This window comes from Cyprinus carpio, chromosome B24 (genome assembly GCF_018340385.1).
Source record: "Cyprinus carpio isolate SPL01 chromosome B24, ASM1834038v1, whole genome shotgun sequence".
Lineage (NCBI taxonomy): Eukaryota > Metazoa > Chordata > Actinopteri > Cypriniformes > Cyprinidae > Cyprinus > Cyprinus carpio.
The window spans coordinates 14257988-14284952 of record NC_056620.1 but is presented as its reverse complement, the minus strand read 5'-3'; the positions used below and the strand labels follow the sequence as shown (position 1 = coordinate 14284952).

The window sequence follows — 26965 nt, the reverse complement described above, 5'->3', positions numbered from 1 at the left end:
GATGTGTAAATTCATGTCAATTGTTGTTTAAAGACAACGTTTTAGCATTTTTGTCTCGCTGACAACATTGAAACCTTTCAAAACATAACAGCCGCAATTACGGTAGAAGTTGGCCGGTTAGTGAGGGAGATTTTTGTAAATGCGCTTTTATAACGGTTACTACGGTAAACTAGCCGCGCCTACGTTTAGGAAGTAAGAATCACTGCGAGTTAAGAAACCTGTCTTCTATCTGTGACAGAAGTGTGCAGTTGTATGTTTCACGAAATCACTGTTGTTATACAATAAAGTGGTGAGCCAAGAACAAGGAAGATGTTTTCTCCGCGGTGAGTTTTAAAATGCTATCTTGCGTTACGCGTTTAGTGTAAACACATTATTTGTGAGTCATGCATGAAGGATTCCAGACCAGCCTGCTCTCTCAATGGGACCTTTTTTTACATAGTTTCTTTAGTTAAAGGTTTAATACTTTTGGGATTTTACCATTAGCAGGGTTGTGTATTAATGTTTTAAAGTCAGCGCTCTCTTCGAATGTTTTTACTTTCTGTAAAGGGCCCTGAAGTCTGCATCGTCCCTGATGTGCAGAGGGTTTTTCACGGGTCAGATGTGCCGACAAGGGAAAGCACCAGATATGGCTGAGGGTAATTATATAAAAAAAAAAATGCAGGTAAAATAGGAAATAATGTAGTATGTGTTTATTCTTAAATACATTACTAAAGTGACCAATAAAATGTCCCACTTTACCTGTATCCTGTATTCACTCTGCACACATATGCTTATGTTGTATATTTTAGTGTGCATCAGTGACAGAACTTTAATTAGTAATCTCAAAGACTATAGAATACCCTTAAAGGGACTTTGGTAATCTCTGGCTAGGTCTTGGTGCAAAACAAATAATTTAGTAATTCACGAGAAATTATTGCGAAATTATTATACACACTGTAATCTTATAATAATTTACCTCATTACATTTTTATGTCCCCACAGGAAACACATTTTTACTTGTGAGCAATGGTAAAATGGAAGAACTTTTACTCTCTTTGATATTCTCAGACAGTCTCTTTCCGCATGTGGCTTATTAAACACTGTCCTGCTGTTATCTAATGGTACATGTGCATGTAGTTCTTTGTACTTTAACAGCTAGTGTTTTTCTTTCTTTCTTTAAACGCCTTCTTTAAAAGCATTTTGTTCATGTAGACTAGTCTTGGTTCCTTTCTAATACATTGTTTCTGCTTTTATTCTTATATTATGGGATGATACAGATGCTGCTACACTTTCCTTTCTAACACTACTCTTTAGTACATACAGTATGTGATATCTCAGTACGTTTCAAGCTCCGTTTTGTTCCTTATTATTTTCCCAGTTCGCAACAGGCTGAGGGAGATAGTCGGAGCATCCACCAATTGGAAGTATGTTACTGTATTAACATATATATGTTATTTATTTTGCAGAATGATAGTCCTTGTGTCACTACTTAAAATAATAATGTTGTATTTTCTCCATTACAGGGATCATCAGCAAGCATTAGCTGAGCGTGCATCACTAAGCCAGAATCTCGCAAAGAGTCAAGATGAACTTCCTGCAAAGACAATGAAGGACAGTGCAATTGAGGCGCATCTTCCTCTGGGTACCCAGCCTGCCTTGAGAGAGAAATACCTCAACTATCACAACAGTGTCAGGTGCTAAAAGACCACCACTTCTCACTTGTCTGTTATTAAATTTGTGGCATTCAGAATATATCAAATATCGCAACCAGCCATTTTTGAATATTCATTCTGATCTAAGTACATTTCTTTTGCTTAAATACCTTTTTCTCAACAGGTTTGGAAGGATTTTGGAGGACTTGGACAGTTTAGCAGGTAATAAATACATCTTAAACATATAGATTCCAAAAGGGGGTTTTCACAGTGATACCACAGAAGAACCATTTTATGTTCCTCAGTCAACTTTTCTTAAAATAACCTTTTTTAATGTGATGTACATTTTAATAATCTAAAGAACCTTTTTCAATGATTAAGAACCTTTTGTGCACTGGAAGGGTTTCATAGATCATAACTCGCTCTTTCTTATCACATACCGTCTCATTCTTGTCTCTTTAGTGCTCATCTGTTACTCTCACACATGGAATAAGGAGCTGAAAAGATCTCCACTGTCTATTGTCACCGCCCTAGTGGACAAGATCGGTATTGCTTCTTGAAGTAGTAGACATTTTGTCGTCGTTGTTGTTGTTGTTGTTGTTCTTGTTGTTAAATTAATACATTAAATTCTGTTTTATTGTTTCACAGACATGAGAAAAAACATCATCTACCCTGACTGTGACATCAAGTTCACAGGTCATGTGACGTGGGTTGGCAAAACCTCAATAGAAGCTAAAATGCATATGTCTCAGGTATTCTTAAAGTCTGTTTATAAAGCATGTATTAAATGTTGCACATAAAAGTGGCATTGAACTAAAATGAACCGTTTTCACAGTATCATGATGGGGCGTACACTGATGTATTAGATGCCACTTTTGTAATGGTGGCTCGAGATCCTGAAAACAAAAGGTAGCATTAAATATGTTGGTATGATCCACATATTTATGATTGCTGTATTGTGTCTGTAAATTAATGCATGGTTTATGTTCTGTTTACACAGGGCAGCTTTTATAAACCCACTAAAACTAGAAAGTCCAGAGGAAGAGGCAATTTTTCAGCAAGGAGAGAGTAAGTAGCACTTTTGTTTGTTTGTAATCACAATTGTGACTTCAATTTGAACCATTTAGAGCAAGACTAATGCTCGCTCTCTATATTGATCAGTTAACAAGATGAGGCGTGTGGAGCTGAGCACAGCGTCTCTTCTGAAAGTGGCTCCTACAGCTGAGGAGAGGACTCTCGTTCACAGCCTGTTCCTCAACACTCTCGACACACGGTCAGATTTATCATCAAAACACGGTTATAAATCTGTGCCTTTATTTTTTGTCCCCTTTTTTTAGCAATATTTATCTTCTCCCAACAGAACTGTCAGCTTTCGGAGTCGTGTTTTACCACCCAACTCCATGTGGATGGAAGATGCCAAAATGAAAGGGCTTGAGATTTGCCATCCACAAGTAAGCTTTTTTTTTTTTTTGCAATACTTCGGCCTAATCAATGACGCTGACAATGTCAGTTAGTACATTTGCTTGATGTTTTTTATGTAGCTGCCTGGACTTTCTTTATTCTTTGCATTATACAGGAAAGAAATATCTTCAACCGGATATTTGGTGGATTTTTGATGAGAAAGGCCTATGAACTTGGTTGGGCGAATGCTTGTGCATTTGCGTAAGAGATTCCCTGTGGTTATCTATTTAATATTACATGTAAAGAAGTATATAATTTCATTACATGGCTATATTTGTATCTTTCAGTGGAGGCAGACCAACGCTGGTGGCTGTAGATGACATCGTATTTCGAAAGCCAGTAGAAATTGGCTCTTTGCTATTGCTGTCCTCACAGGTTTCTAAATTGTTAACTATCAAATGCACTAATTTGTAGCCATTTTTTGTCCTTCAGAAAAAGATTGATGATAAAACTGTTCTGTCAGGTTTGTTACACTGAAGGGATTCACATCCAGGTCAGGGTTCACACAGAGGTGCTTGACCCATTGACCCGGCAGCACAACACCACAAATGTGTTTCACTTTACTTTTCGTGTTGAGAAGGATATCCCAGCTATTGTACCACAGAGCTATGGAGGTCAGAATACAGATTTTTACAAATATTGTTACATTATATTTGAATTGTATTACTTGTAACTTAATATTGTTGTCATATGCAGAGTCTATGCTTTACCTGGATGGAAAGAGGCACTTTGATGAGACCATGAGGAGCCAAGGTTGAGCATCTGGGATGTGCTGATACTAGGATGAGATTCCTGCCAAAGCTGCGATGATGGTCACCACTGTAGTTACATGAGAGTTTGTACGTGTGGATTCGACTAGTAGTTTTTTAGTTCCGTTCATTTTATATTCACAGTATATTTTATCATTCGCTGCATTTTATATAAATGTTCTTTTTCCACAATTTTAAACTTACAGTGGGAGAGGAGCATTTAGTGAAATGCTTTTGCTTGATTGTGGCAATATTAAACCTATGTAGTCATTAAGACTTATAACAGATCATGTTTTGTTTGCACTACAGTGTCATTATTAAACCAAGTGGTTTTGGTTGTACTGGTGGAATTAACCTGTTTTGTACTGTTACTGGTTTGAATGCAGGCAAAGCGATTCATGAACTGGTATCCTGGAAAAGTATATTCAGTATATGCACAAATTCTGAGAACAAGTTTTGTGTTCCTTTCTCGATCTACTCAAAAGAAAACAAGGAGATCCTAAACTGGAGATCAAATTATGAGGGCACTGCCTAACACAAACACTTTACCAAACACGTCTGGTCTAGAGAGCACAGTATGGATAAACATAAGGTTTTGCTGTTTAATCTGTGTATGTTTTAGAATGCTGACAAATAGACTTGTATATAAAAACTTGTTATTATCTTAAATGCAACAACCAACCATGGACATTTGTAAAAGATGGTCCTAAGAATGTACTCTGTAGGAAGTTATGTAAAAAAAAAAAAATCACAAAGGTTCAGGGAGATTAATATGATGCCTTTCATGTACACACTTCCAGAATGATCGAAAAATGACCAGCGAATGCAGGCCTTTTTTTAATGTTTTTGTTCACAAATTATATTTAGCATGATTTATTTTGAAAATTATTTTATGATTGTATTCTTGGTTGTTTCTTATTAACACAGAACCTTAAATATGCTTATTTACATCCGTATTAATGGACTAACATTTGCCTTATGTATAACGCACATTGCAGAGTTTTTTTTTTTTTTTCTTCAATGAGCGAAAGTGTCCAGTGGTATTTGTCTGGTCATGTGATCTAAACACAGTGAAGCGACCCGCTCCATATAAAATAAAATTCTATTAGGGTACTTATGACTGGAGTCTTCATCTCATGTGAGTGTATACCTTTTAAACATATTGTATATTAATATTTTATTTGCTAAAAAAACATTTTACTGTGGAAACGTTTAGTGCGCAGCGCTTTACTGACAGTGGCTGACTGCCATCGAGTGACAAACTCGCGCAATTGCAAGTGTGAGAAATGGCAACTACGTCACGTTTGGTCATGTTGAGACAGACAGTGAGTAAATATGTTACTTTTTGTCGCCCATATAACAATCTAGAGCATGTGTAATTTTATGCCAATTTGTTAGGTTTCTCCTCGATTGCTCAATGATTACTTGGTAAACTTTCTAAACAATGGTGGTAACTAAACTCTGGCTGTGTGTTTGTTGTTCGTTAAAAGTGCGAAACGTTATTTATAACCATTAGTACGGTGCGCAGAGGATCGGGAAGTGAAATAAAACCGTCTGCAAGGTCAAATTTGTTGTTGCTTTGAAGAAAGTTCCTGCTGTTCTCCAAAGTGGTGAGAGAAGAGCGAAAAGATGTTGTGTCCACGGTGAGTACGCCCGGTATCTTCTGACTGCATTTATTCGGTAAGACCATAGACTGTATGGGTAAGACACGTGGTCGGTTTCATCTGCCAAAAGTTTCCTATTTACTTGTTAATGCATTGTTCACTTTTAGCAGGCTCTCTCATGACTATTTTATTTTCAGCTCACTCATTTTGGATAGGTTCCTTAAGTCTGCAGTGTCCTTCACCTACAGGAAGTTTTCAATGGGTCAAATATCTCAACAAGGGAAGGTTCCTGATATGGCTGAAGGTAACTGTTGGGATAGACTAGTAATTCCTGTTATGCAGCACCTTTTGAATATGTTTCATAAAGATATGTAGCAGGCTTTTAAAAATATGCTGGTTGAGCTCAGGCACTAGCTCTTTTTAAAATATTTTCTCAATGGCAAAAAACAAAAACAAAAAATCCAATGCATAATAAAATAATATAAGTAAAAAGTTAGATATTGTTCAGATTTTGGCTTAACGGATTGCAAATGTAAATTTGATAAATGTAATAATTTATTATCTAAATTTAAATGTCATCCAACAGGATGGGATGTTTTAAATTGATATTTAACCAACTAATACACAAAATATCACAGAATCCATTGCTAATAGATACAGATGTTTGTGTTTTCATCAACAATGATGACACTTTTTGGAGGATTGTTTCATTTTTTTTACTTTCAAGCAAGTACATTTTTTATTAATTCTGAATGCATATTGAGCTGCTTATGCTGCATTCTGAATGCATATTAAGACTCTCTGTCTGCATGTCTGCTCTCCTGTTATATAAAGATATATAAATCATTATTTAAAAAAAAAAATGCATGGAGCCTTTAGTACATCTGATGTTTTTCATTTTTGAAATGCCTTTCTCTTTCAAGACCTTATACCTTGTCTTTAATTAGCAGCCTGCTGAAACAGTCCTGCTTTGATTCCTGCTTTTTGCTTCCTGTTTTGCCATGTGATCTGCATTTTTCCCCCTCCAGCTTTATTTTCTTAAGAGCTTTTTTGACCAACAAAACATGTTTTTTTTTCTTTTTTTTTTTAGTAATGAACTTGCCATAAATTGACCTTGCACTGTCAAACTCATTAGTGTAAAGCTTTGACTGTCTGTGTTTCTAATACCAAAACTGACGGGCTTACCACTTGAATGTGTGATGTCTCCTATTAAAATTTTGGTCTTTTTTTTCTTCTTCTTCTTCACAGTTCGCAACAGGTTGAGAGAAATAGTCGGTGCATCTACCAACTGGCAGTATGTTCCTGGTGTAACATATTACAATCATTAAACATTATGCAAATCAATTGGAAGTCTCTGAAATGTACATTTTATGATGTATTTTCTCCATAATATACAGAGATCATCAGCAAGTGCTGGCCGAGCGTGCATCACTAAGCCAGTATCTTGCTCAGAGTCAGGATCAACTGCCTGCAAAAAGAATGAAGGACAGTATGATAGAGGCGCATCTTCCTCTGGGTTCCCAGCCTGCCTTGAGAGAGAAATATCTTAACTCTCACAACAGCGTCAGGTGCTAAACCATTATTCTGCACTTGCAGCTTGATTAGTAATCGCTGTTAGCTTGTGATGTATTGATAATGGGGAAAAAACAGTGTCATTCTGTTTTTGATTTTTCTGTTTTCTTCAGATTTGGTCGGATTTTGGAGGACTTGGACTTTTTAGGAGGTAATATAGATTTTAATAATACAGATAATATAAGCAATATACTGTAGATAGACTGGATGGTACATCAACTATTATTGATTGTTATCATGAGAACAAGTGTATTATTTTCTAAATGTATTTCTTTGTTCATCATAAGTCTCTTGTTCTTCAAATAACTCACTTTGTTGTTGCAACAATCAAAACATTTTGCACCTTTTGTATAATTTTTATATTGGCACCTTTAAGTACATGTTTTAAATGTAGCCTTTGTGTTAATTTAACAAACATTTTTTTTGATTGTGCTAATTTTGCACTTAACAATTTCTATGTAATTTGTAACTATAGCCGGTTATAAAGATCATGTATTTTTCAAGGGAGTCTAAAAAAAATTAATTAATTTTTTGCTATTTTGCCCAGCCCTACTACAGTTAATGCATGCTGTAATAACTGTTGAGAGTGATCACATAAACACAGGGTATCAAGCTGTCTCATTCTTGTCTCTTTAGTGCTCATCTGTTACTCTCACACATGGAATGAGGAGCTGCAAAGATCTCCGCTGTCTATTGTCACCGCCCTCGTGGACCAGATCGGTATTGCTTCTAATTTATTCACAAAGATTATTCAAATGCTACTTAATTAATATTTTATTTCCACTCAAATTTTAAAGATCTTATATATGTATTTATGCTTTACTGTTAATTATTCATTCATATGGTATTGTTATTGTGTCTCAGACATGAGACAAAACATCATCTTCCCTGACTGTGACATCAAGTTCACAGGTCACGTGACATGGGTTGGCAAAACCTCAATAGAAGCTACAATGCACATGTCTCAGGTGTTGTTTTCCAGTTTTTGGTAATGTATTCTCTGTTTGTTGTATAGTATTATCAGAGTATCATTAAACTAAACTGAACTGTTTTCCCAGTACCAAGATGGTGCGTACACAGATGTATTAGATGCCACATTTGTCATGGTGGCTCGAGATCCTGAAAATAAACGGTATCACAGCTCTCTGATGTGATCAGTATGTCTAAAATTGATTTGCTGTGTCTGTGAGTTAATGCATATATTCTTTTCTTAGAGCAGCTTTTGTAAACCCACTCAAACTTGAGGGTCCGGAGGAAGAGGCCATTTTTCATCAGGGTGAAGGTGAGTGCCTTATATTTTTGTCTTTCAACAATTAAAATGGCCTCTTTATCCCAGAAGAATTAAAAATATGTTCAGGTTTGCAGATTGGATCCTTTTGATAAGGATAGATGCAAATTATGAAATCAAGAAGATTTATGCAAAGGTTACATTGCCTTAATTTTTTGTTTGTTTGTTTCATTTAAAAAAAAAAAAAGCTTTTATTGCCAAATTTATATTGATCAGTTAACAAGATGAGGCGTGTGGAGCTGAGCACAGCGTCTCTTCTGAAAGTGGCTCCTACAGCTGAGGAGAGGACTCTCGTTCACAACCTGTTCCTCAACACTCTCGACACACGGTCAGATTTATCACTACACAGTCTTAAATATGTGCTCTTATTTTTGGTATGGGTATTAATTAAAAAGATTTCTTCCTTTTCTGTAGACGAATGAGTTTTCGTGGTCGTATTCTACCGCCAAATTCGGTGTGGATGGAAGACGCCAAACTCAAAGGGCTAGAGATTTGCCACCCAGAGGTAAGGGAAAAATAAATGTTTTATATATACATATATATGGATATGTGTGTGTGTGTGTGTGAGGTAAGGGAAACATAAATGTTTTATATATATGTATTTGTTTAAATATTGTGATCATATATGTGAGTATAATTTGGTCTTTATACAGGAAAGAAATATCTTCAACCGGATATTCGGTGGTTTTCTGATGAGAAAGGCCTATGAACTGGGTCGTGCCAATGCCTGTGCATTTGCGTAAGAGGAAAAAGAACTGCTTTGCCTCACATGTTGAATATTTTTAGTGAAAATGTTGTTCATTGTTAAAATGGTTATATTTGTATCTTTCAGTGGCTGCAGACCAACTGTGGTGGCTGTGGATGATATCTTATTTCGTAAGCCAGTAGAAATTGGTTCTTTGCTCCTGCTTTCTTCTCAGGTTAGTAACTTTTGCTGTTTCAGCTTATTTGAATATTATTCACACTAACAAAACTGTGATATCTTAATCAGGTTTGTTACACAGAAGGAATGTACGTCCAGGTCAGGGTTCATTCAGAAGTGCTTGATCCTTTGACCCAGCAGCACAACACTACCAATGTGTTTCATTTCACATTCCGTCTTGAAAAGGATGTCCCAGCTGTTGTCCCACAGAGCTATGGAGGTTAAAAATATTTTATTTTTATAAATGCATACATTATTATAAATGAGTTAATTATGGTTTGATTATGTTTATTTTTGTTTTATAATTTTTTTATTTTTATAAATGCATACATTATTATAAATGAGTTTTTATATACATAGTACAGACCAAAAGTTTGGAAACATTACTATTTTTAATGTTTTTGAAAAAAGTTTCTTCTGCTCATCAAGCCTGCATTTATTTGATCAAAAATGTGTTTATATATTTATTAAGTTTTTGTACATTTTTAATTTAAAATAATTGTTTTTTTTAATTTTATTCTACTTTAAATTATCATTTATTTCTGTGATGCAAAGCTGAATTTTTAGGATCATTATCACATGATCCTTTAGAAATCATTCTAATATGATGATTCATTATCAAAGTTGTAAACAGTTCTGCTGCTTAATATTTTTTCAGAACATGTGATACTTTTTAGGATACTTTGATGAATACAAAGAAAAAAAAAAAAGAAGCTATGTTTTTTGAAATATAAATATTTTGTAATAACAATATACACTACTGGTCAGTAATTTGGGGTCAGTATTTTTTTTCTTTCTTTTTTTTTTTTAAATAAAATCAATACTTTTATTCAGCAAGGATGTGTTAAATTGATAAAAAGTGATAGTAAAGAAAATATATTATTAGAATATATATTATTAGAATTTTTTTTTTTTTTTTTTTTGAATAAATGCAGTTCTTTTTAACCTGTTATTCATCAAATATATTAGACAGCAGAACTGTTTCCAACACTCATAATAAATCAGAATATTAGAATGATTTCTAAATGATCATGTGATAGACTGGATGTTACATGTGACACTGAAGGCTGGAGTAATGATGCTGAAAATTCAGCTTTGCATCACAGGAATAAATTATTTTTTTAAAGTATATTCAAATAGAAAACTATTTTAAGTTGTAATAATATATCAAAATATAACAGTTTTTTCTGTATTTTTGATCAAATAAATGCAGGCTTGATGAGCAGAAGAGACTTCTTTCAAAAACATTAAAAATAGTAATATTTCCAAACTTTTGGTCTGTACTGTATATATATATGAGTTAATAATACATTCATAGTTTTTTTTTATATATATAGTTTTTTTTTTATTTGTAATTTAAATTATTTTTTGTTATTTAGATTATTTGATGTTCTTGGGTGTATATGGTGTATTTGGTTGGAAAGTGGACCACTGTTGAGCATTCTAGGATGTCCTGATAGGATGAAATACTGTTTACCTAAAAAAAAAAAAGCCTCACCAACATTCATCACTACAATTACATGTGTGTGTGTGTATATGTGGATTCTGGTTTGATTTTTAAAATGTCTACTCTACAGCTGTCACATGCATGCATTTGATACAGTCAGTAATCAGTCATTTAATTTATAAGTTTACACATTTTCTGAATCACTTTCTATGACATGTTTAAAATGTGAGAAATAAAATGTGGAAAACACTGTGACTACAATGTGTGACACTAAAACAACCATCCACACAATTCTTGGTCTATATGACATTTTTTATTTATTTATTTTTCCATCTGCTCATAATATTCTAGTTATCAGATAGAGATGCACTGACCTGGTTCTTTCAGTCAGAGAGGCAATTCTAATCTAACAGAATTTGTAGTTGCTCAAACTATCATAAACTTTCTGAGTAGTACAGCTCACGGTTATGCAATGTTGATGCAAAAAAAAAGTAATAGGGGATTTATTAGAGTTGATAATTTGCAGTGTATTTGGCAACACGGCAGAGTCTCGCGATGGGGTTTTTCAATACGCTTCTAAACATGGCAACCCATGTACTCTCGCGTTATTTCAACGGTGGGCGGTGAGACAGCATGGCAGCGGCAGTGTTGAGGCATTGTTGGAGAGGACTTTTACAGAACTCGGGCAATGGAGCTGTCAAAACTGTCAGGTCGAAGATCATCGAGGGTAAGTACAAGTAAACTTATGATAAGCTGCATTTAGATGACAAGAAAGCTCTGCTTGTTAAAATCTAGGCAAATGAAGGGGTGTGGGATACACTGCATAACATAAACTTACACATTATCTCTAAAAACTGTGGAAAGAGTAATAGAAGTGCTCTTATAAACCTTTAAAACAGAAACAAGTATTTTCCCTTAAGTCATTAATTAGATTTTCACATGTTGTCTAATTGTCGCAAAGTGTTAAGAACTTTAGAGTCCTTTTATGATACGCATTAAAATCACCAAGATAGAGGGCAGCAAATTCGCATATTAAAATAATTTCTGAAGGACCATGTGACACTGTAGACTGGAATAATAACTGGTGAACATTCAGCTTTGCCATCACAGGAATAAATTACACTTTTAAATACATATTAAAGTAGAAAACTTTTATCTTAAAACGGTAATAATATTTCTGTTGTTACGGGTATTTTTTAATAAAATAAGTTTCAAAAATATCATACTGACCACAGTCTAGGATAAGAAATGCAGAACAATAAAATCTAAAGCCCTGTTGTCATACTGTTGTGTTTATTTGCAGGAGTTCGACATAAATCTGCAGTACAGTACATATCACGGCCAGATCATCCAAAGCTGGCCTATCGGAGAGTGAAGGGAAAGAGTCCTGGTGTCGTGTTCCTGCCTGGATATGGATCTAACATGAGCGGACAGAAGGCAGAGGCCCTGGAGGAGTTCTGCAGGTCATTAGGTCATGCCTACCTGAGGTTTGTGTCTGTTATTCATTCACAAATACATGCAGCGGGGTCCAAATATTTGAGACTCAATGTAAATAATGTAAAAAGTAACTGGAATTTAACAAATGTAAACAAAGAAATGTTATGATGTCAGAATGATTGAAGATTCTGTATTATTTTTAAGCCACTAATTAATTATGCAAATCTGTGACATCTCAGATGGTCAGATTCTTTCTTTAAAGCTCAGTAGTCTCCTTGGGTCATGAACATGATCATCAGGTTTAACGTAAATTTAAGTTGAACTGGGGAAAAAAGCTCATTAGAAGAATTTTACTTGTTCAGATTTTTTGGAATCACTTTATTTGCTGACAACAATAAATTGAATCATGCATAGTTTAATCTGTGTATATATATTTAATTATTTAAGAGCTTAAACTGCTTAGCCAAGTTTTTTATTTTTTTTAATAATGTCCCAACAGTGTGTGTTGAAATCCTCTAGGTGAAAGTTCACACAAAACTCAGGTCATTTTATGTGGATTCGCAGGTTTGATTACTCTGGTCATGGAGCTTCTGAGGGTGTATTTTCAGAAGGCACCATAGGAACATGGAAAAAAGAAGTCCTGTTCATGTTAGATGAACTCGCTGAAGGTCCCCAGGTAAGACTAGAAAGACTTTACAATGTGTTCATGGTTACATCTAAACAGCACAGACACTGATAGACCTGAGTCAATAATTACGACCAGCTGGTAACTTTTTTTTTTTATATATAAAAAAGGACTATACATTGAAATACTTATTTCTCATTTTTGAATAATCATGTTTAGTGTTTATGCTCAAAGGGGTGGTGGATTGCAATTTGACTTTTTTAATGCTAATTAGTGCGTAATGTTGCTGTTTGAGCTTAACAATATCAAAGTTGCAATGCTGAAAGTTCAGTGCAAACAGAGATATCGTCTTTAAAAATTCTGGCAGTTTAATGCCTACAAAATCAACTCGTAGGGACTACAACGAGTTACTTCCCCAGTTTGTGACGTCACAAACCCAGATGAACCCCACCCTCAGGAACATGCAATTAAAGAGACGGGGCCATGTTGTGCTGCTTTAGAGAAGAGGAAGAGAAAACTAGAGTTGCACGTAAAAATCGATCCATATATGAATCGTGATTCTGTCTTCTAACGATTCTAATGGATTCACAAGTTTCAAAATCAATGTTCTGAAACAGCGGTTCTCAATCCTGTTCCTCGCGTCCCTCTCTCACTCACTCTCTCTCTCTCTCATATATTCAGCTCAAACAATGAATTGTTCCAATTATACACTTATTTTCACACAGCTATGAGAAGCGTTATACATGGACGCGCGTACGGTTGCTGTGCTGTATTTAAGCTTTAATTAGGATAAAACCGTATATTAAAAGCTAACAGAAGAACTAGCATTTACATATAACAGCGTATCTAAAAGTATGAGACAACAACAAACAAAAAAACATACCATTAAGAGCTGTGTGCTTGCACAGGTTCTGCACGATCCTCTACACTAATATTCTCTGGGTCTCAATCGGGCTTAAATTGACAAGCAGTATAGACAGCGTCATTGTTTACAATACAACCAGAACACATGCCACTGAGGTGAGGGGTGGGACTTTAGATGCGCACTAGAGGCGGTTTAGCCAATCACAACACACTGGACCAGCTAACCAGTCTGAGCCCATTGTGTATTTCTGAGGGAGGGGCTTTATAAAAGCAGGAAATGATCAGTGCGTTTATAGGTGAAGGGACAGAGCGGTGTGGAATAAACCCCTTTAAAGGGATAGTTCACCCAAAAATGATATTCCTTTCATTATTTAATCACCCTTATCTCAGTCCAAACCTCTATGAGTTCATTTTTTTTCTGATGAACATAAAAGATATTTTGAAAAATGTGGGTAACAAAATAGTAGCTGGTCCCCATTGACTTCAATATTACGGAAAATACTATTAAAGTCATTGGGGACCAGAAACTGTTTGGTTACCCACATTCTTCAGAATATCTTCTTTTACGTCCAGCAAAAAAAGAAATTCAGGTTTGCAACAACCTGAGTAAATACATTTTCATTCCTGGGTGAACTATACCTTTAATTCTTAATTCATTTTAAAGAGTGACCACTAGAGGTTACTAATACCTTTAAATATAGCATGCAACATTGGCTTTGACTGTAAGTACTGTAGTATGTTGTCTCCTAGATTCTCGTGGGCTCCAGTATGGGCGGCTGGTTGATGCTTTTAGCTGCTATCGCTCGCCCAGAGAAGACAAAAGCCTTGGTGGGCATTTCCACAGCAGCAGATCATTTTGTTACAGCCTTCAAGACACTTCCTATAGAGGTGAGATGCAATTGAAGTATTCTGACATGTTTTAGTTTTATGCACATCCTGCTGATTAATGTGTCTCACATGTTGGGGTATTGATATTCAAAAATCAGTCAGAGTTCACATTTGTTATTCAGGTGAGAAAAGAGTGTGAGGACAAGGGTGTATGGACAGTCCCCACGAAAAGTAACGAGGAGGGCATGTACACTGTGAGTATGGACTTCCTGCGTGAGGCGGAGAACCACTGCATCCTACAGAGCCCCATCCCTATCACCTGCCCCGTACGTCTCATTCACGGCCTGAAAGACGAGGACGTGCCTTGGCACATTTCTGTGCAAGTGGCCGAGCGTGTGCTGAGCCCCGACGTGGACATCATTCTGCGGCGCCACGGCCAGCACCGCATGGCTGAAAAAGATGACATCAAGCTCATTGTCTACACCATCGATGACCTCATAGACAAGCTTACCACCATGGTGTGAAACACCGTTTGGGATGGGGTTACCGAGCAACCTTCCAAACACCTGCTTCCTGTTTTGTTGTGCAAGACAGGAATGTTGGAAAAGGTGAATTGTGGGAGGACGGAATAGTTTCTTTTTCATGTCTTTTACATGTTTACTGCAATACTGTGCCATTAAACCTTTTTAGGTAAAGCTGCTGTTTGTCTAGCATAAGGTTTGTCTAGATCTTCTTTTTTACCATATTTCACACTGTTTTATGGAAATAAAGCCTCTGTATACCAATATGCAGTGTTTTGGAGTAATTAAACACTTTCTTAAATTCCTTAAAGCAATAATAATCCAGGTTCAGTGTTGATCATTTTATGATCATTTTAATTTATCCATCAATTTATGTTATTGTCATTTTATATATTTTAATCCATCATTAATATACATACTGTGCACCCCTGACCTCATTAATTTCCATTGTACCTCACCGTAACCTAGATTACTATTATTATTATAATTTATTATAATTATATTTTTTTTTTGTTGCTGTTAACATTAGGTAACCAATGCTGTAGATTGAGTTTTTGCTGAACTCTGAAGGTTTCTTTTAGGCTAGTTTCTTGTAAGGGATTAGTAGTGTGTGTGTGTGTGTGTGTGTGTGTGTGTGTGTGTGTGTGTGTGTGTGTGTGTGTGTGTGTGTGTGTGTGTGTGTGTGTGCTACTGCTTTAGCCCACTTGAACATCCCACTAAGCACTAAGCACGTAATATTAAAGCTGACCTTTCGGTTCTCTCCTGCCTTTTGCATTCTCTGTTTCTTTGGAGGACGTATTGGGCCACTGCTCCAGAAACAGCTTGGTTGTTTATTAACGTGCATGATTAACGTTGGTCTGGATTCAGTGGGCCTGGGGCTTTTTTTTTTTTTTTTTTTACCCCATCACAATCCAATGAGCTCTAACAACCAGACTGACCTTTCTATATCAGTTGATTATCAGAGGCCTCTAAATTAAAATGGCACCAAGCAATTTACACAAAATAAAACCTGACTAGACTTGAATACATAATTTTGGTGTCATTTAAACCACATTAATTGCTCAATAGAAGAGCTTGCTAGGATTATATAAGCTGCCTTATATTTTGATGTTGTTTAGCCACTATTAAACTATTTTAAAAGAACTATGTAATTTAATACAATCTTAAGGGTATGTCGTTTATTATGTAATTAAATATTTACATTCCTCAGTTTACTCGCTCAGGTCTTTAGGTTTAGGACGTTTATTTAGTAGTAGCTAAAGTAGCTTTAAGCCATGCTTAAAGAATTCAATAATTATTTAAGCGATAGATGACTTGTTTTTCCTGTTTATCACGTGCTACTCACTTTTTTTTCTCTCTCTGCAGAATTTGCTTGCATTAGTAATGCATCTTAATCTAATTGGAAATGGGCTTGTTTATTTATTACTGAGGACGAGCAAAAGGATCTGTTTTTTTTCTGTCAGTTTTTAAACCGTTTTACATTTTTCTTCTTAAATCTGGCATTACGAAAACGGATTTAACTTTATAGGGAGGTGTAAATAGGCTATATAATTTTATTGGGTACAACTCCTTATTTTAAAACTAAGATTTTGTTACAATATATATTTATTGCAATTCAGTCTGATTCTGTTCCATAGTGCCCATTGTGTGTCATTCTTGATATTCCCGACATTTACGAATTGCACTGCCGATAATTGTCAGCTCATGAATGTTAATTAAGTCACGCCGATGCTACCGACGTAAGATAATTAATATTCATAAGCCAAGCCACACTCACTGGACAGTGCGTTGGAGCCACGCCCCGTCCCCCGCCGCATGGATGTTTCAGTCCAGCATCTCTGAGCACTGACAACAGGAAGGATTTGACCTCGCTGCACAGGAGGACGACACGCGCATCTGCTTGCAGTAAGTAAATCTTTATTCTTGACAAAAATCATTTGTATAATGAGAAAATGAAAATGGAATTAGATTTTTATAATTATCTGTTTGTGTTTGGTTGTTTTAGTTTATTGGTGTTTGGTGTTAAATTTGAGTTTCTTTTTGCATCTGCACGCTCTTCTTGATTATAAAGAATCGTTGAGTGATTGCAGTGGTCTCATGGATTATTATTATTATTAAATATTCTAAATAGCTTTAGATTTTTAGACATGTAATTTTTTTCTTTAAAGTCATGCATGGAAACAGAGGCATGGACCACACCCCGGTCAATATAACCCCTTGTCAGTCATTTATATGTGATACAGTAGCTAGTCTGTATCATAATACAGGAATATTAAAATTATATTTAGCTAAAGGGAAAATTATAAAGCCTTATATACAGATTAAGCTAGTGTGTAAATTTTTTGTGGTTGTTTTTATATATACTGGGTAAGGACCTAGACTTATTAAACTTGACCATGGCAAACCGAGGACCCAGTTATGGACTGAGCCGTGAGGTGCAGGAGAAGATCGAGCAGAAGTATGACCCAGAGCTAGAGTCTCGACTGGTGGACTGGATTGTCGCTCAGTGTGGAGGAAATATAGAGAAACCACAACCGGGGAGGCAAAACTTTCAGATCTGGCTAATGGATGGCACTGTGAGTAAATACCAGCTGTACAATATCACACCAACATGATTCCATTCATCTTTTATTTATCATTATCCCCCCCATTCGTCCACGTCTGCAGATCCTCTGTAGACTCATTAACAGTTTGTATCCGCGTGGTAAGGAGCCTATTAAGAAGATCCCAGAGACTCAGATGGCCTTTAAGCAGATGGAAAAGATCTCCCAGTTCCTGCAGGCAGCTGAAGCTTATGGAGTGATAACCACAGACATTTTTCAGACAGTGGACTTGTGGGAAGGTACAGTAAAATTTGCTTTTATAAGTTCTGGAACAGCACTTCATGGACTTCGGAATTATCCATGGTGCTTGTAAAAGCAAACCGCTGTAGAAAATTAATATATAGGAGTTTGAATTGTTTTGAAAGATTGCTTTTAATCAGCCAGGCCTTGCATACTACAGTACATCATCCTATAAAAAAGCACTATAAGCCAAAGTCACTTCAGTGCTTGTTGGTTCCCTTGGTTAAAGGAAAAGACATGGCAGCCGTCCAGAGAACACTAATGGCCCTGGGTAGTGTCGCTCTTACAAAAGACGATGGACTTTACCGAGGTAACCGGGACTGGTTTCACAGGTGAGCAAGACTATTCCTGTGGAGATTACCGCCAGACTAATTCATAGCGGGGCGTTAAGTGCTGTCTGGTTGGACTTGTGAATAGATTTTGTTGTGTCTCAGTGCCATGTGAACTCTTTTTGATCTCTTGTGTCAGGAAATCTCAAGGCAACCGGCGAGAGTTTTCTGAGGAGCAGTTGCGGCAGGGTCAGAATCTGATTGGCTTACAGATGGGCAGTAACCGTGGGGCATCTCAGGCTGGCATGACTGGTTACGGCATGCATCGGCAGATTATGTAAAACTATACTAGTGCCCAGCAACACCCAGAAGACCTTAAACCCTCTCACCCCAGCCCTCAACCAAGCAGTGTTCCTTGATGGTGCATCTGTTTGATGAAGAGGAGCAGTATTAGTAATGTCATAAACTGAAGCATAATTTTAAGATATTAGAGCATGCTAGGCATACCTATTTCAAGTTTTGTTTGCTCAGCTTATGATAAAAATATATTTATTTATTTGTAAATGTATGCAAAGTGATAAAAGTTTTATCTAAGCAAGTCAAAACAACTGCCTTATTCTCTATGAGCAGACAGTGTGTTGATATACCAAATAACAGACAGCAACAGTATACTTGTTTACACAGTGTTTGAATGTACAGTAAAGGACAAACGTTTGCCCTTGCAAATACTGTATTGCACCTGTTGTTATTTCTGGGTTATTGTGATCAGTTCTTTTGCTGTTTTAATAGCAAAAGTTAAAAAGTAAAAGATATCAATGCACATACTAACCAGAAGTACTGTATGCAGATTAATGATAGTCATAAATGTAGAAATATACTAATTTGTGTTGTCCATCATTGTTGTGTGTGAACATTCCATGTCAGTTTCATAAGCTTGGTTTTGATGATCATGTTTGATGTGTAAATATTTAATAAATTGGTACCTTAACATGATTGGTTCATGTGTTTATGTTTCTATGAAAATAAAATGTAACATGGCATGAAGTTAAGCCTTAAGAATATTGTACAATGTTTAAGTATACTTGAGTTTCTTAAAGGGAAAATTTGACACAGAAGAGCATATGCTGCTTGCGTTCAGCGGATATTCTCCAAAATGGTGCTACGGTGATGCGGAGAGACACAGTGGAGTCAAATTGTTGAATAAAATCTTTATTTTTATTTTCTTTGCGCACAAAAAGTATTCCCGTCGCTTCATAACGTTATGGTTGAACCACTGATGGTAGATGGACTATTCAACTTGGTTTAGATGAGATCACATTAGCGGAAAAATAGTTTAGTGATTAATGAAGCACCGCTCACACAGAAGTCTCTTTAAAACCAGACAGCTTTCTGATGGTCAAGGTGGCGATTTTGATTGACCAACTTGAATACGAGCAAACTTTGCATGGGAAATTTATCACATGAAATCGTTTTGAAATGACTGGATTGTGAAATTAACTTAAACGGAACCATGCCTCATCAAATACAAAAACACAAAATGACAATATATTGCTCCTGACAAAAGATTTAAGTCTTATGAGTCGAAACGATCAGTCTGAGCAAGATATGGAATCAAGTCTACATATAATAACCTATGTGTTTAAAATGATTTTTATATATTTAATTTAGCATTATGTCAAATCACAATATTTTAATTTACATAAACTATATCCAAAAGGCGTTTCTCTTAGTGTGGCACATTGAAGCTCTGTTATAGTTTCTCTTAAATGACCATAGAAACCTTTTAGCTCTAATTGAAACTTTATGTTTAAGGGAGGAGGAAGGCAGACATGACATATTTCAAAAGCTTAAGGCCAAATGGATTCATAAGGTCAAGCTTTGGGATGCGTTGGATTGCATTTGCAGTGTCACTGAAGTGGAAATTTAATCAAGATTGAGTAACAGCCATAAGCAGCTACATGGGACAATATGCATTAAGCACTGAATTGCATGATGCTCTTTAGACTGACTTTATGACTGTTCAGTAACATTTCTAAAGTAACCAAATCAATAACGGCAAATTAAAGCACAAGATGTTCTTGTCACATAACATCCTAAAGCCTTCAAGGAAGTGGCTTTCATGAGGGTTTGTTCAGTTTAATATTAGCTTTACTCCACAATGTAATGAATATAAATGGGTTTTGTTGGCAAAACTCTATGCTAATATGGATTTGGCAATAGCATGTTTCAGGTTGAATATTATCTAAGCTAAAATACAAAAAGGAATTACAATAGAGGACACAGGTGATGTGTAACGTATTAGGGTAAAATAAGTAATCTAAACAACGACTTTCTGACCAATGAAATAGCAGGTTTACAATATGTCAAGTCTAAAAAAACTCTTCAAATGTTTGTGCACATTAGGTTTCCTCAACACAGAGGACTACTGCTGCTGAAGTGCTTGAGAGGACCATGCTCTTTCCCACACAGATTTGTATGCTTTTTCTAGTCGTATTGGACAATGCTGCAGAGCAGAGCATTTCTGACAAAAACACTGGCTGTGTGTACGGTCACCCCGGGATCCCGGGAGACCCGGGACACAATGGAATGCCAGGACGTGATGGCAGAGATGGGGCCAAAGGTGATAAAGGAGATAGAGGTAAGAATGAAAGTAAAATGTTTGACTCCAGTTAATCAGTCACCTTTGAGCTAAGTTATGAGGTCAAATAGATATACAAATGAAACAATGCTGTAAAAAAAATTCCTTGACAAGATTTTGCAGCCATATTTGACATTTAGATGTTAAAGTTCAAGCTTGGTTTGGCAAAAGGATTTTGGCCTGCTTGCATGCAATAGAAGTGTTTCATACGATACATACAAAAAATACAACTGTTTATGTGATCTAAAGGTGATATAGGAACATGCGGCACAGCTGGTAAAGAAGGACCAAAAGGAGATAAAGGAGAACCTGGTAAATTTTAATAATGTCTTTGTGTCTTTTTCTAAATCTTCCCATAATAGAAAGAAGAAACAATTGTTTTTATTTATTTAAATAAAAAATATATACCAAAAATGGCAACAAAAAAAACCCCAAATTATTTTTTTTTAAATGTAAAAATATTTAATTTATTTTTTGTTTTGTTTTGTTTTATTTTATTTTATTTTATAGTGTATTTTTTATTTTCATTTGCCTATTATCAGGTTGGTTCTTTTTTAGGTGTTCCTGGCATAGCTGGTGCAAAAGGGAAGCGTGGAGACAATGGAGAAAGGGGTCCACCTGGCAAAATGGGGCCCCAAGGCTTCCCAGGGCCATTGGGTTTAAAAGGTCAGAAGGGAGAACTTGGTTTGCCAGGACCACAGGGCATCAAAGGGGACGTGGGTCCTATAGGCCCTGTGGGACCACAAGGAGACATTGGCTATAAGGGAGACAAGGGCATACAGGGTCATTTGGGGCCCCCAGGGCGACCAGGCCCAAGGGGTGAATTCGGCCATCAAGGTATCAAAGGCAGCATTGGTGTTCGTGGTGAGAAAGGGTCAAAAGGGGACATTGGGGAGCAAGGCCCAAAGGGGGACATGCCTGAGATACCAAAAAGTGCCTTCTCAGCCAGACTGAGTGAAAGCTCCAAATTACCTGCCGCTAACACTCCAATTCTCTTTGATAAAATCATCTATAACCGTCAGGGACACTATGATCCTCAGACTGGCCGCTTTACTTGTGCCATCGGAGGAGTGTATTATTTCACCTACCATATCACTGTGTACTCTCGCAATGTAAAAGTGGTCCTGATGAAGAATGGTCAGCGAGTGATCTACACTATGGACAGCTATCAAGGTGGTGAGGACCAGGCTTCTGGAGGAGCAGTCCTAGAACTGGAAGCCGGAGACAAAGTGTGGATGCAAGTGGCTGATAAACTGCTATTTAATGGGTTATATGCAGATGAAGATGACGACACTGTTTTTTCTGGCTTTCTCCTCTTTGCAACCTAAAGACGCTGCTACGAAAGGGAATTAAGTGGTAAAAAAAAAACATGCTTTGAAATAAGATATTTTAAATTCACTAAGTGGTGTCATCATAATATTCAGTAAAAATGTAAATCATTGTTTATGTTTCTTAAATTCATTTGTGACAAAAATGATGTGTCTCTGTGTATTTTTGCTAAAGCAAACATTACAACATTCCTGTAGCTTAGAGTCGGCATGAAACAGAAACTGAGATTGTTTTCCTCCCATAGAGTGCTGCAGGCGGGATAATGCATTTTTTGTAAGCCAAAACCCAAAAAGAAAGTTAGCATTTTAGCACTTATGGTTCAATCATTCTGAAGTCAATGGGTTTTTAGTTAAATGCCTAAAATAAGGTCTGTGCATGGTTAACGCAAGCTCAAGATATTGTCACATTTTATTCTACAACATAAAATTGCAAAATGTAATACCCCTTGTGATTTTTTTTTATTAAACTTTTCCTTGTCTTAAAACAAGGCGGTTGCTAACAAGTGGCTAAATGTGACTACAGAAATATTAAATGTCCTCAACAGGTAAATTCATTTACTTATTTCTTATTAAAGAATTGTGTTCTTTTGTGAAAAGTATCATGATAAACATTACATGCAAGAATCATAAGAATTTCATAAACCTTTGTTGGACACAGAGCTTATTTTCTGCAATAATCTAAAAGGCAATGAAAAAAGTCCTATTGGGTTTTTGTTGAGGGAACCAGAGTGATGCTAACTTCCAGTTGGCCAACAAAAGAAAAAGGAGTGAGAGAGAAATGTTGCAAGGAGGTGATGACATTAATGTTTTGAATTTAAGATTTTTGGATTTAAGAAGACACATGAATTAAAAAAACAATAATCATGAGATGGTTGGCTGGTCTTAGCTGGTTTAAGCTGGAAGTAGCTGGTTTTAACTGGTCTCCCAGCCTGGCTGGCTAAGGAAGTGGCCAAAACACCTCTAAAAACTATAATAATGGGTTGGTTGTTTTTTATTAGAAAATGCTGGGCTGAGTCTGTTGGGTCATTTTTGTTGGGTTATTTTATTACTTTTTAAACACTTTTGGGTAGTTTCAATTTACCATGTGTTGAGTCAAACCTGCTGGGTTGTAACGCTGGGTTTTTTCAGGCCAGCGCTGGGTTATTTTAACGCGCCTTGAAGATGTTTAAATCGCTCCCCAACTGTCATTTTGGAAGAACAACGGGGCAAAGCCACTGGTTTCAACTGTTTTAAGGTAAGTTTATTTAATGTTTTCATTAATAATTATTTGAAATTGGCAGAATTATAACTTTATTTGCGGAAACAATACTGTTAAACTTCTACAGGCCAACATTAGTTTGTTAAATGATGAACAGTTTTACCTCAGACGGCCATTCTACGTGTAACGTTACTCGCATAATCGTGTTGAGGTATCTGAGACGACAGATTAATACAGTTTTATATAAGTATCAGACAGCGACGGAAGGCTGAAATATGTGAATATCTGTGAAAATAGAGGAAAGAGTCGTTTCTGACACTGAAAAGCGAATTTAACATTTAAGTGAGTCAAAATAAGTCAATACGGCTTTCTGCTATAATGTAAACGCCTGCAGTTGTCCATATCGACATGTAAATCATACAAATTACGTACAATGTCGCTGGACCGCAGGTCTAAAAGAACCGACGATCCGGTTCAAATAAACCGGTTCATCAATTCTCGGACAAAGTGATTCCCGGAAAAGAATCGACGTCTCAGGGCCTCGATACATTTCAAAGTGCGCGCACGCACAGCGAGTGACGTAGGCCGCGTTAGTGAGGTGATGTTTGATGCCTGTGTGGTTTATAAAGTCTTTTTACATACGTAAATAAGGTTTTTGGTAAGTCATAATTCAAAATGTTGTTTTTTTCTTGTCAGAAGAGCACATGGATACATTTGTGAGAGAAAAACTCGTTGAATGCAGTCTTATCGAGACGTCTAACGGTAAGTTCATGTTTATTATACATTTTACATACATAATTGTTTGTCTGTGATAATCAACTAACACTTGCGTAAATTAAACGCACATATAATTCTGTTTCGTGCTGTAGTTAAAGCTGCACTTTGTAACTTTGTGTTCAGAATGTACATAATTTTTATAATGAGCGAATACATTATATACCCATTTTTCCAGATTGTGTTTTTGACTATGCAGTGTGATCTCACATATCTGTGCCAGTGACTGTGATTGTGTGTTTCGATACAGCCGCATATTAATATAAACTGTGATTATACTGACTGTAACATCCTATTGATTACACAGTTTGAAAGCCAATCACTATAGCATATTCAGCTTCTGTAGACCTACTCATAGGTGAATTTAACTCATAATCATGATGAACTTCACACAGTTTATTGAACTGAATCACCGCTATTAAAAATCTGTATTTTGTTTACTTTATTTTATAGGTTGGAACAAACGTGGAATTCCTTAACCGAGCAGAGTCCACAAAACCCCATCCATTTGTCATGGCAATTTGAAAATGCCAGCAGATCTATCAGACATTGATCATAATCAATGGACAGGTAAGGATATTCTGGACAATTTCCAAAAGGAATTGCAAATTGTATATTTAATTGCATTTTTCCACATGTGGACGCATAAATTGTGACATAGACCAAACGCAATTGAAAAGCATTTGAATTTCAGATGCCTTACACAGAAACCTGTCAATCCGTGTCAGGGGTGGGACTATACTATGGGACATGTTTGTATTGGGAGATATTTTGTAGTTTTTACCCCAAATCTCTCACTGTTTGCACTCTGATGCACGTCAGCAAAACAACCTTGCAGTTCTAGTCTTATTTGCCTATTTGCAACTTACCCTATATTATGTTCCTCAGGTGAAAAGCATTTGGTTAATGGTGAATATTGACCAATAGTACCATTGTGGCTCCCACCATTAGCAGGGGAGTGTAGCTGCATTTGGGTTTTAAAATGACTAAAAAGATTATTTATTGTGTAAGGTGCCAAGGATATAGGGAGACCCGGGTTGCACTGTCTGTTCTTTAACACGCATCTCTCGGAGTGGCAGCTGCCTTTAGTAGTGCCTTTACCTCCATTGTCCAAAGCATTTGGCACAATTGTCTTTGAGTGATGTCACCTCCCAATACAAACACGCCCCATAGTATGGTCCCACCCCCTGACACAGATTGACAGGTTTCCATGTGAGGCATTTGGAAATTCAGATGCTAAAGTTATTGCAATTCCATTTCAGTTTTGGCATGTTACATGTGCGACACAGTGAAAAAGCAGACGTGGTAATTAATAGCACCCGATGTACTTGTTCTTATGATGCATCTAAGCTAACATTAGTCTGTTTCATTCTTATTCCGAGGTCACCGTAGCCACCCAGATCCAGTCTGTATCCAGATCAGATGGTGGAGAGATGACCTCTACAGCCCTGAAAGACAGCGGAGACCAGGACAACTAGATGAGCCCCAGAGACAGATCCCCTGTAAAGACCTTGTCTCCTAGACGGACATCGGCACAAGTCATCGGAACCAGATGAGTCCACTGCACAATCTGACTCTGCTGCAGCCTGGAATTGAACCGCTGGTTTGGTCTGGCCAGAGGAGAACTTGCCCCCCCAACTGAGCCTGATTTCTCCCAAGGTTTTTTCTCAACTCTATCACCGATGGAGTTTTGGTTCCCTTGCCGCTGTTGCCTCTGGCTTGCTTAGTTGGGGACACTTAATATCCAGCGATATCGTCTACTTGAATGCAACAGCTGGACGATAAATCACTGAATCAATGATGAACTGACTTTTAACTGAAAATTGAGTATTTACTGTTGTCCTTTTGCATTATTACACACTATTTTCCTATTTAATACTGTAAAGCTGCTTTGACACTGTATTTTTCACTGTGCATTCGTGAAAACGCAAAAAGTAATGCAAGATTTGCAATTGTGTTTTTGATTATGTCACAATTTGTCACGTGGAAAACGCAATTGAAAATATAATTTGCAATTCCTTTTGAAAATTGTCCTTCCATAGACAGGCTCTATAGCAGAGTTCACTGCTCTCAGCTGTAGATCTTTGCTTCAAAGCTTTCTAAGTGTTTGACAATAGTTCACCCAAAAATGAAAATTCTGTCAGTAATTATTCACCCTGGTCTGAAAGCTCTCGGGTTTCATCGAAAATATCTTAACTTGTGTTATGTAGATGAACGAAGGTCTTAAGGGTTTGTAACGACATGAGGGTGAGCAATAAATGAAAGTATTTTCATTTTTGGGTGACCTATACCTGTACTACCCTAAGCAGTGTACATCTACCTAGGAGTCTTTATATACTTGTTATAAATTTTAGGACATCTTTAAATGATTTTGCATTCTCTGTCTTTTTAAATTTTAATTGTCAATGTAATTTCACTGTGTATTTAAATAGTTAAACATGTCAAAATATAATAATTAAACAGCTAGACACAGGTCATTCAGAACTAATTTTCTTATTTATTGCAACTGTATTTCTGTGATTTTTGCATTTGTTGAAAACAAAAAAAAAAGAAAATTGCATGTCGTTTTTCATTGGTACGAATTTTGACACATTTGTGAATGTCAGATGGCATTAAAAATAACTTTTTAACAGTCTAAATAACCTGTATTCTTCATTATTTATTAATCCATGATTGTCTTGTTAAGCATAGAGAGAAAATTATGAGAATAACCCAGCAAGAATAACCCAGCACCACAAAAATGCAAACACACAAATGGTAAAAATGACTATATCTTGGGTTTTCTCAACAACCCAGCCTGCTGGGTTAAAATGTGTAAACCAGCATGCTGGGTTACTTTAACCCAGCACGTGTTCTGTCCAATATTTACCCAGCGCTGGGTTGCCAATTGGGTTATTTTTTAACCCAGCCATTTTTAGAGTGAATGAGCCTGCTGACCAGCCTAGACCAGTCTTTTTTTGTTTGTT

The 26965-nt window shown here is 36.4% G+C and overlaps 5 protein-coding genes and 1 long non-coding RNA gene across 10 annotated transcripts; all 6 read left to right on the top strand.

The window, feature by feature from the left end:
- Positions 1 to 83: 83 nt before the first annotated feature.
- On the top strand, positions 84 to 4614 carry acot9.1 (acyl-CoA thioesterase 9, tandem duplicate 1). 3 transcript variants are annotated; one of them, XM_042752263.1, is made up of 16 exons: positions 92 to 323; positions 547 to 635; positions 982 to 1008; positions 1358 to 1403; positions 1503 to 1673; positions 1816 to 1853; positions 2094 to 2177; positions 2280 to 2383; positions 2467 to 2540; positions 2632 to 2699; positions 2793 to 2904; positions 2992 to 3082; positions 3208 to 3293; positions 3380 to 3467; positions 3556 to 3706; positions 3789 to 4614. In XM_042752263.1, the coding sequence occupies exons 1-16, from the start codon at positions 310 to 312 to the stop codon at positions 3848 to 3850; spliced, it is 1305 nt and encodes a 434-aa protein (XP_042608197.1). In that variant the 5' UTR covers positions 92 to 309; the 3' UTR covers positions 3851 to 4614. The 3 variants fall into 3 exon arrangements, with proteins under 3 accessions (XP_042608198.1, XP_042608197.1, XP_042608200.1); XM_042752264.1 differs by lacking the exon at positions 982 to 1008 and having other exon boundaries at positions 84 to 323; XM_042752266.1 differs by lacking the exons at positions 92 to 323; positions 547 to 635 and having other exon boundaries at positions 1003 to 1100.
- Positions 4615 to 5101: 487 nt separating this feature from the next.
- On the top strand, positions 5102 to 9452 carry acot9.2 (acyl-CoA thioesterase 9, tandem duplicate 2). The gene is made up of 15 exons (XM_042751910.1): positions 5102 to 5166; positions 5358 to 5484; positions 5643 to 5749; positions 6694 to 6739; positions 6843 to 7013; positions 7131 to 7168; positions 7654 to 7737; positions 7882 to 7985; positions 8076 to 8149; positions 8232 to 8299; positions 8522 to 8633; positions 8720 to 8810; positions 8959 to 9044; positions 9138 to 9225; positions 9297 to 9452. Exons 2-15 carry the CDS (start codon positions 5471 to 5473, stop codon positions 9450 to 9452), a joined length of 1239 nt encoding a protein of 412 aa, XP_042607844.1. The 5' UTR covers positions 5102 to 5166; positions 5358 to 5470.
- Positions 9453 to 11123: 1671 nt separating this feature from the next.
- abhd10b (abhydrolase domain containing 10, depalmitoylase b) lies at positions 11124 to 15213 on the top strand. The gene is made up of 5 exons (XM_042752267.1): positions 11124 to 11401; positions 11978 to 12161; positions 12676 to 12787; positions 14351 to 14488; positions 14611 to 15213. The coding sequence occupies exons 1-5, from the start codon at positions 11308 to 11310 to the stop codon at positions 14950 to 14952; spliced, it is 870 nt and encodes a 289-aa protein (XP_042608201.1). The 5' UTR covers positions 11124 to 11307; the 3' UTR covers positions 14953 to 15213.
- A 277-nt stretch (positions 15214 to 15490) lies between these two features.
- On the top strand, positions 15491 to 19039 carry tagln3b (transgelin 3b). 3 transcript variants are annotated; one of them, XM_019067489.2, is made up of 5 exons: positions 15491 to 16854; positions 17322 to 17525; positions 17617 to 17791; positions 18022 to 18124; positions 18261 to 19039. In XM_019067489.2, exons 2-5 carry the CDS (start codon positions 17346 to 17348, stop codon positions 18400 to 18402), a joined length of 600 nt encoding a protein of 199 aa, XP_018923034.1. In that variant the 5' UTR covers positions 15491 to 16854; positions 17322 to 17345; the 3' UTR covers positions 18403 to 19039. The 3 variants fall into 3 exon arrangements, with proteins under 3 accessions (XP_018923034.1, XP_018923033.1, XP_018923035.1); XM_019067488.2 differs by having other exon boundaries at positions 17316 to 17525; XM_019067490.2 differs by lacking the exon at positions 15491 to 16854 and having other exon boundaries at positions 17026 to 17525.
- Positions 19040 to 20446: 1407 nt separating this feature from the next.
- Positions 20447 to 22425, top strand: c1qtnf9 (C1q and TNF related 9). The gene is made up of 3 exons (XM_042752385.1): positions 20447 to 20699; positions 20949 to 21011; positions 21258 to 22425. The coding sequence occupies exons 1-3, from the start codon at positions 20513 to 20515 to the stop codon at positions 22025 to 22027; spliced, it is 1020 nt and encodes a 339-aa protein (XP_042608319.1). The 5' UTR covers positions 20447 to 20512; the 3' UTR covers positions 22028 to 22425.
- Positions 22426 to 23599: 1174 nt separating this feature from the next.
- LOC109060685 lies at positions 23600 to 25698 on the top strand. The gene is made up of 4 exons (XR_006158512.1): positions 23600 to 23823; positions 23922 to 23987; positions 24453 to 24569; positions 25382 to 25698. It is a non-coding gene; the product is annotated as an uncharacterized LOC109060685 (long non-coding RNA).
- Positions 25699 to 26965: the final 1267 nt, after the last annotated feature.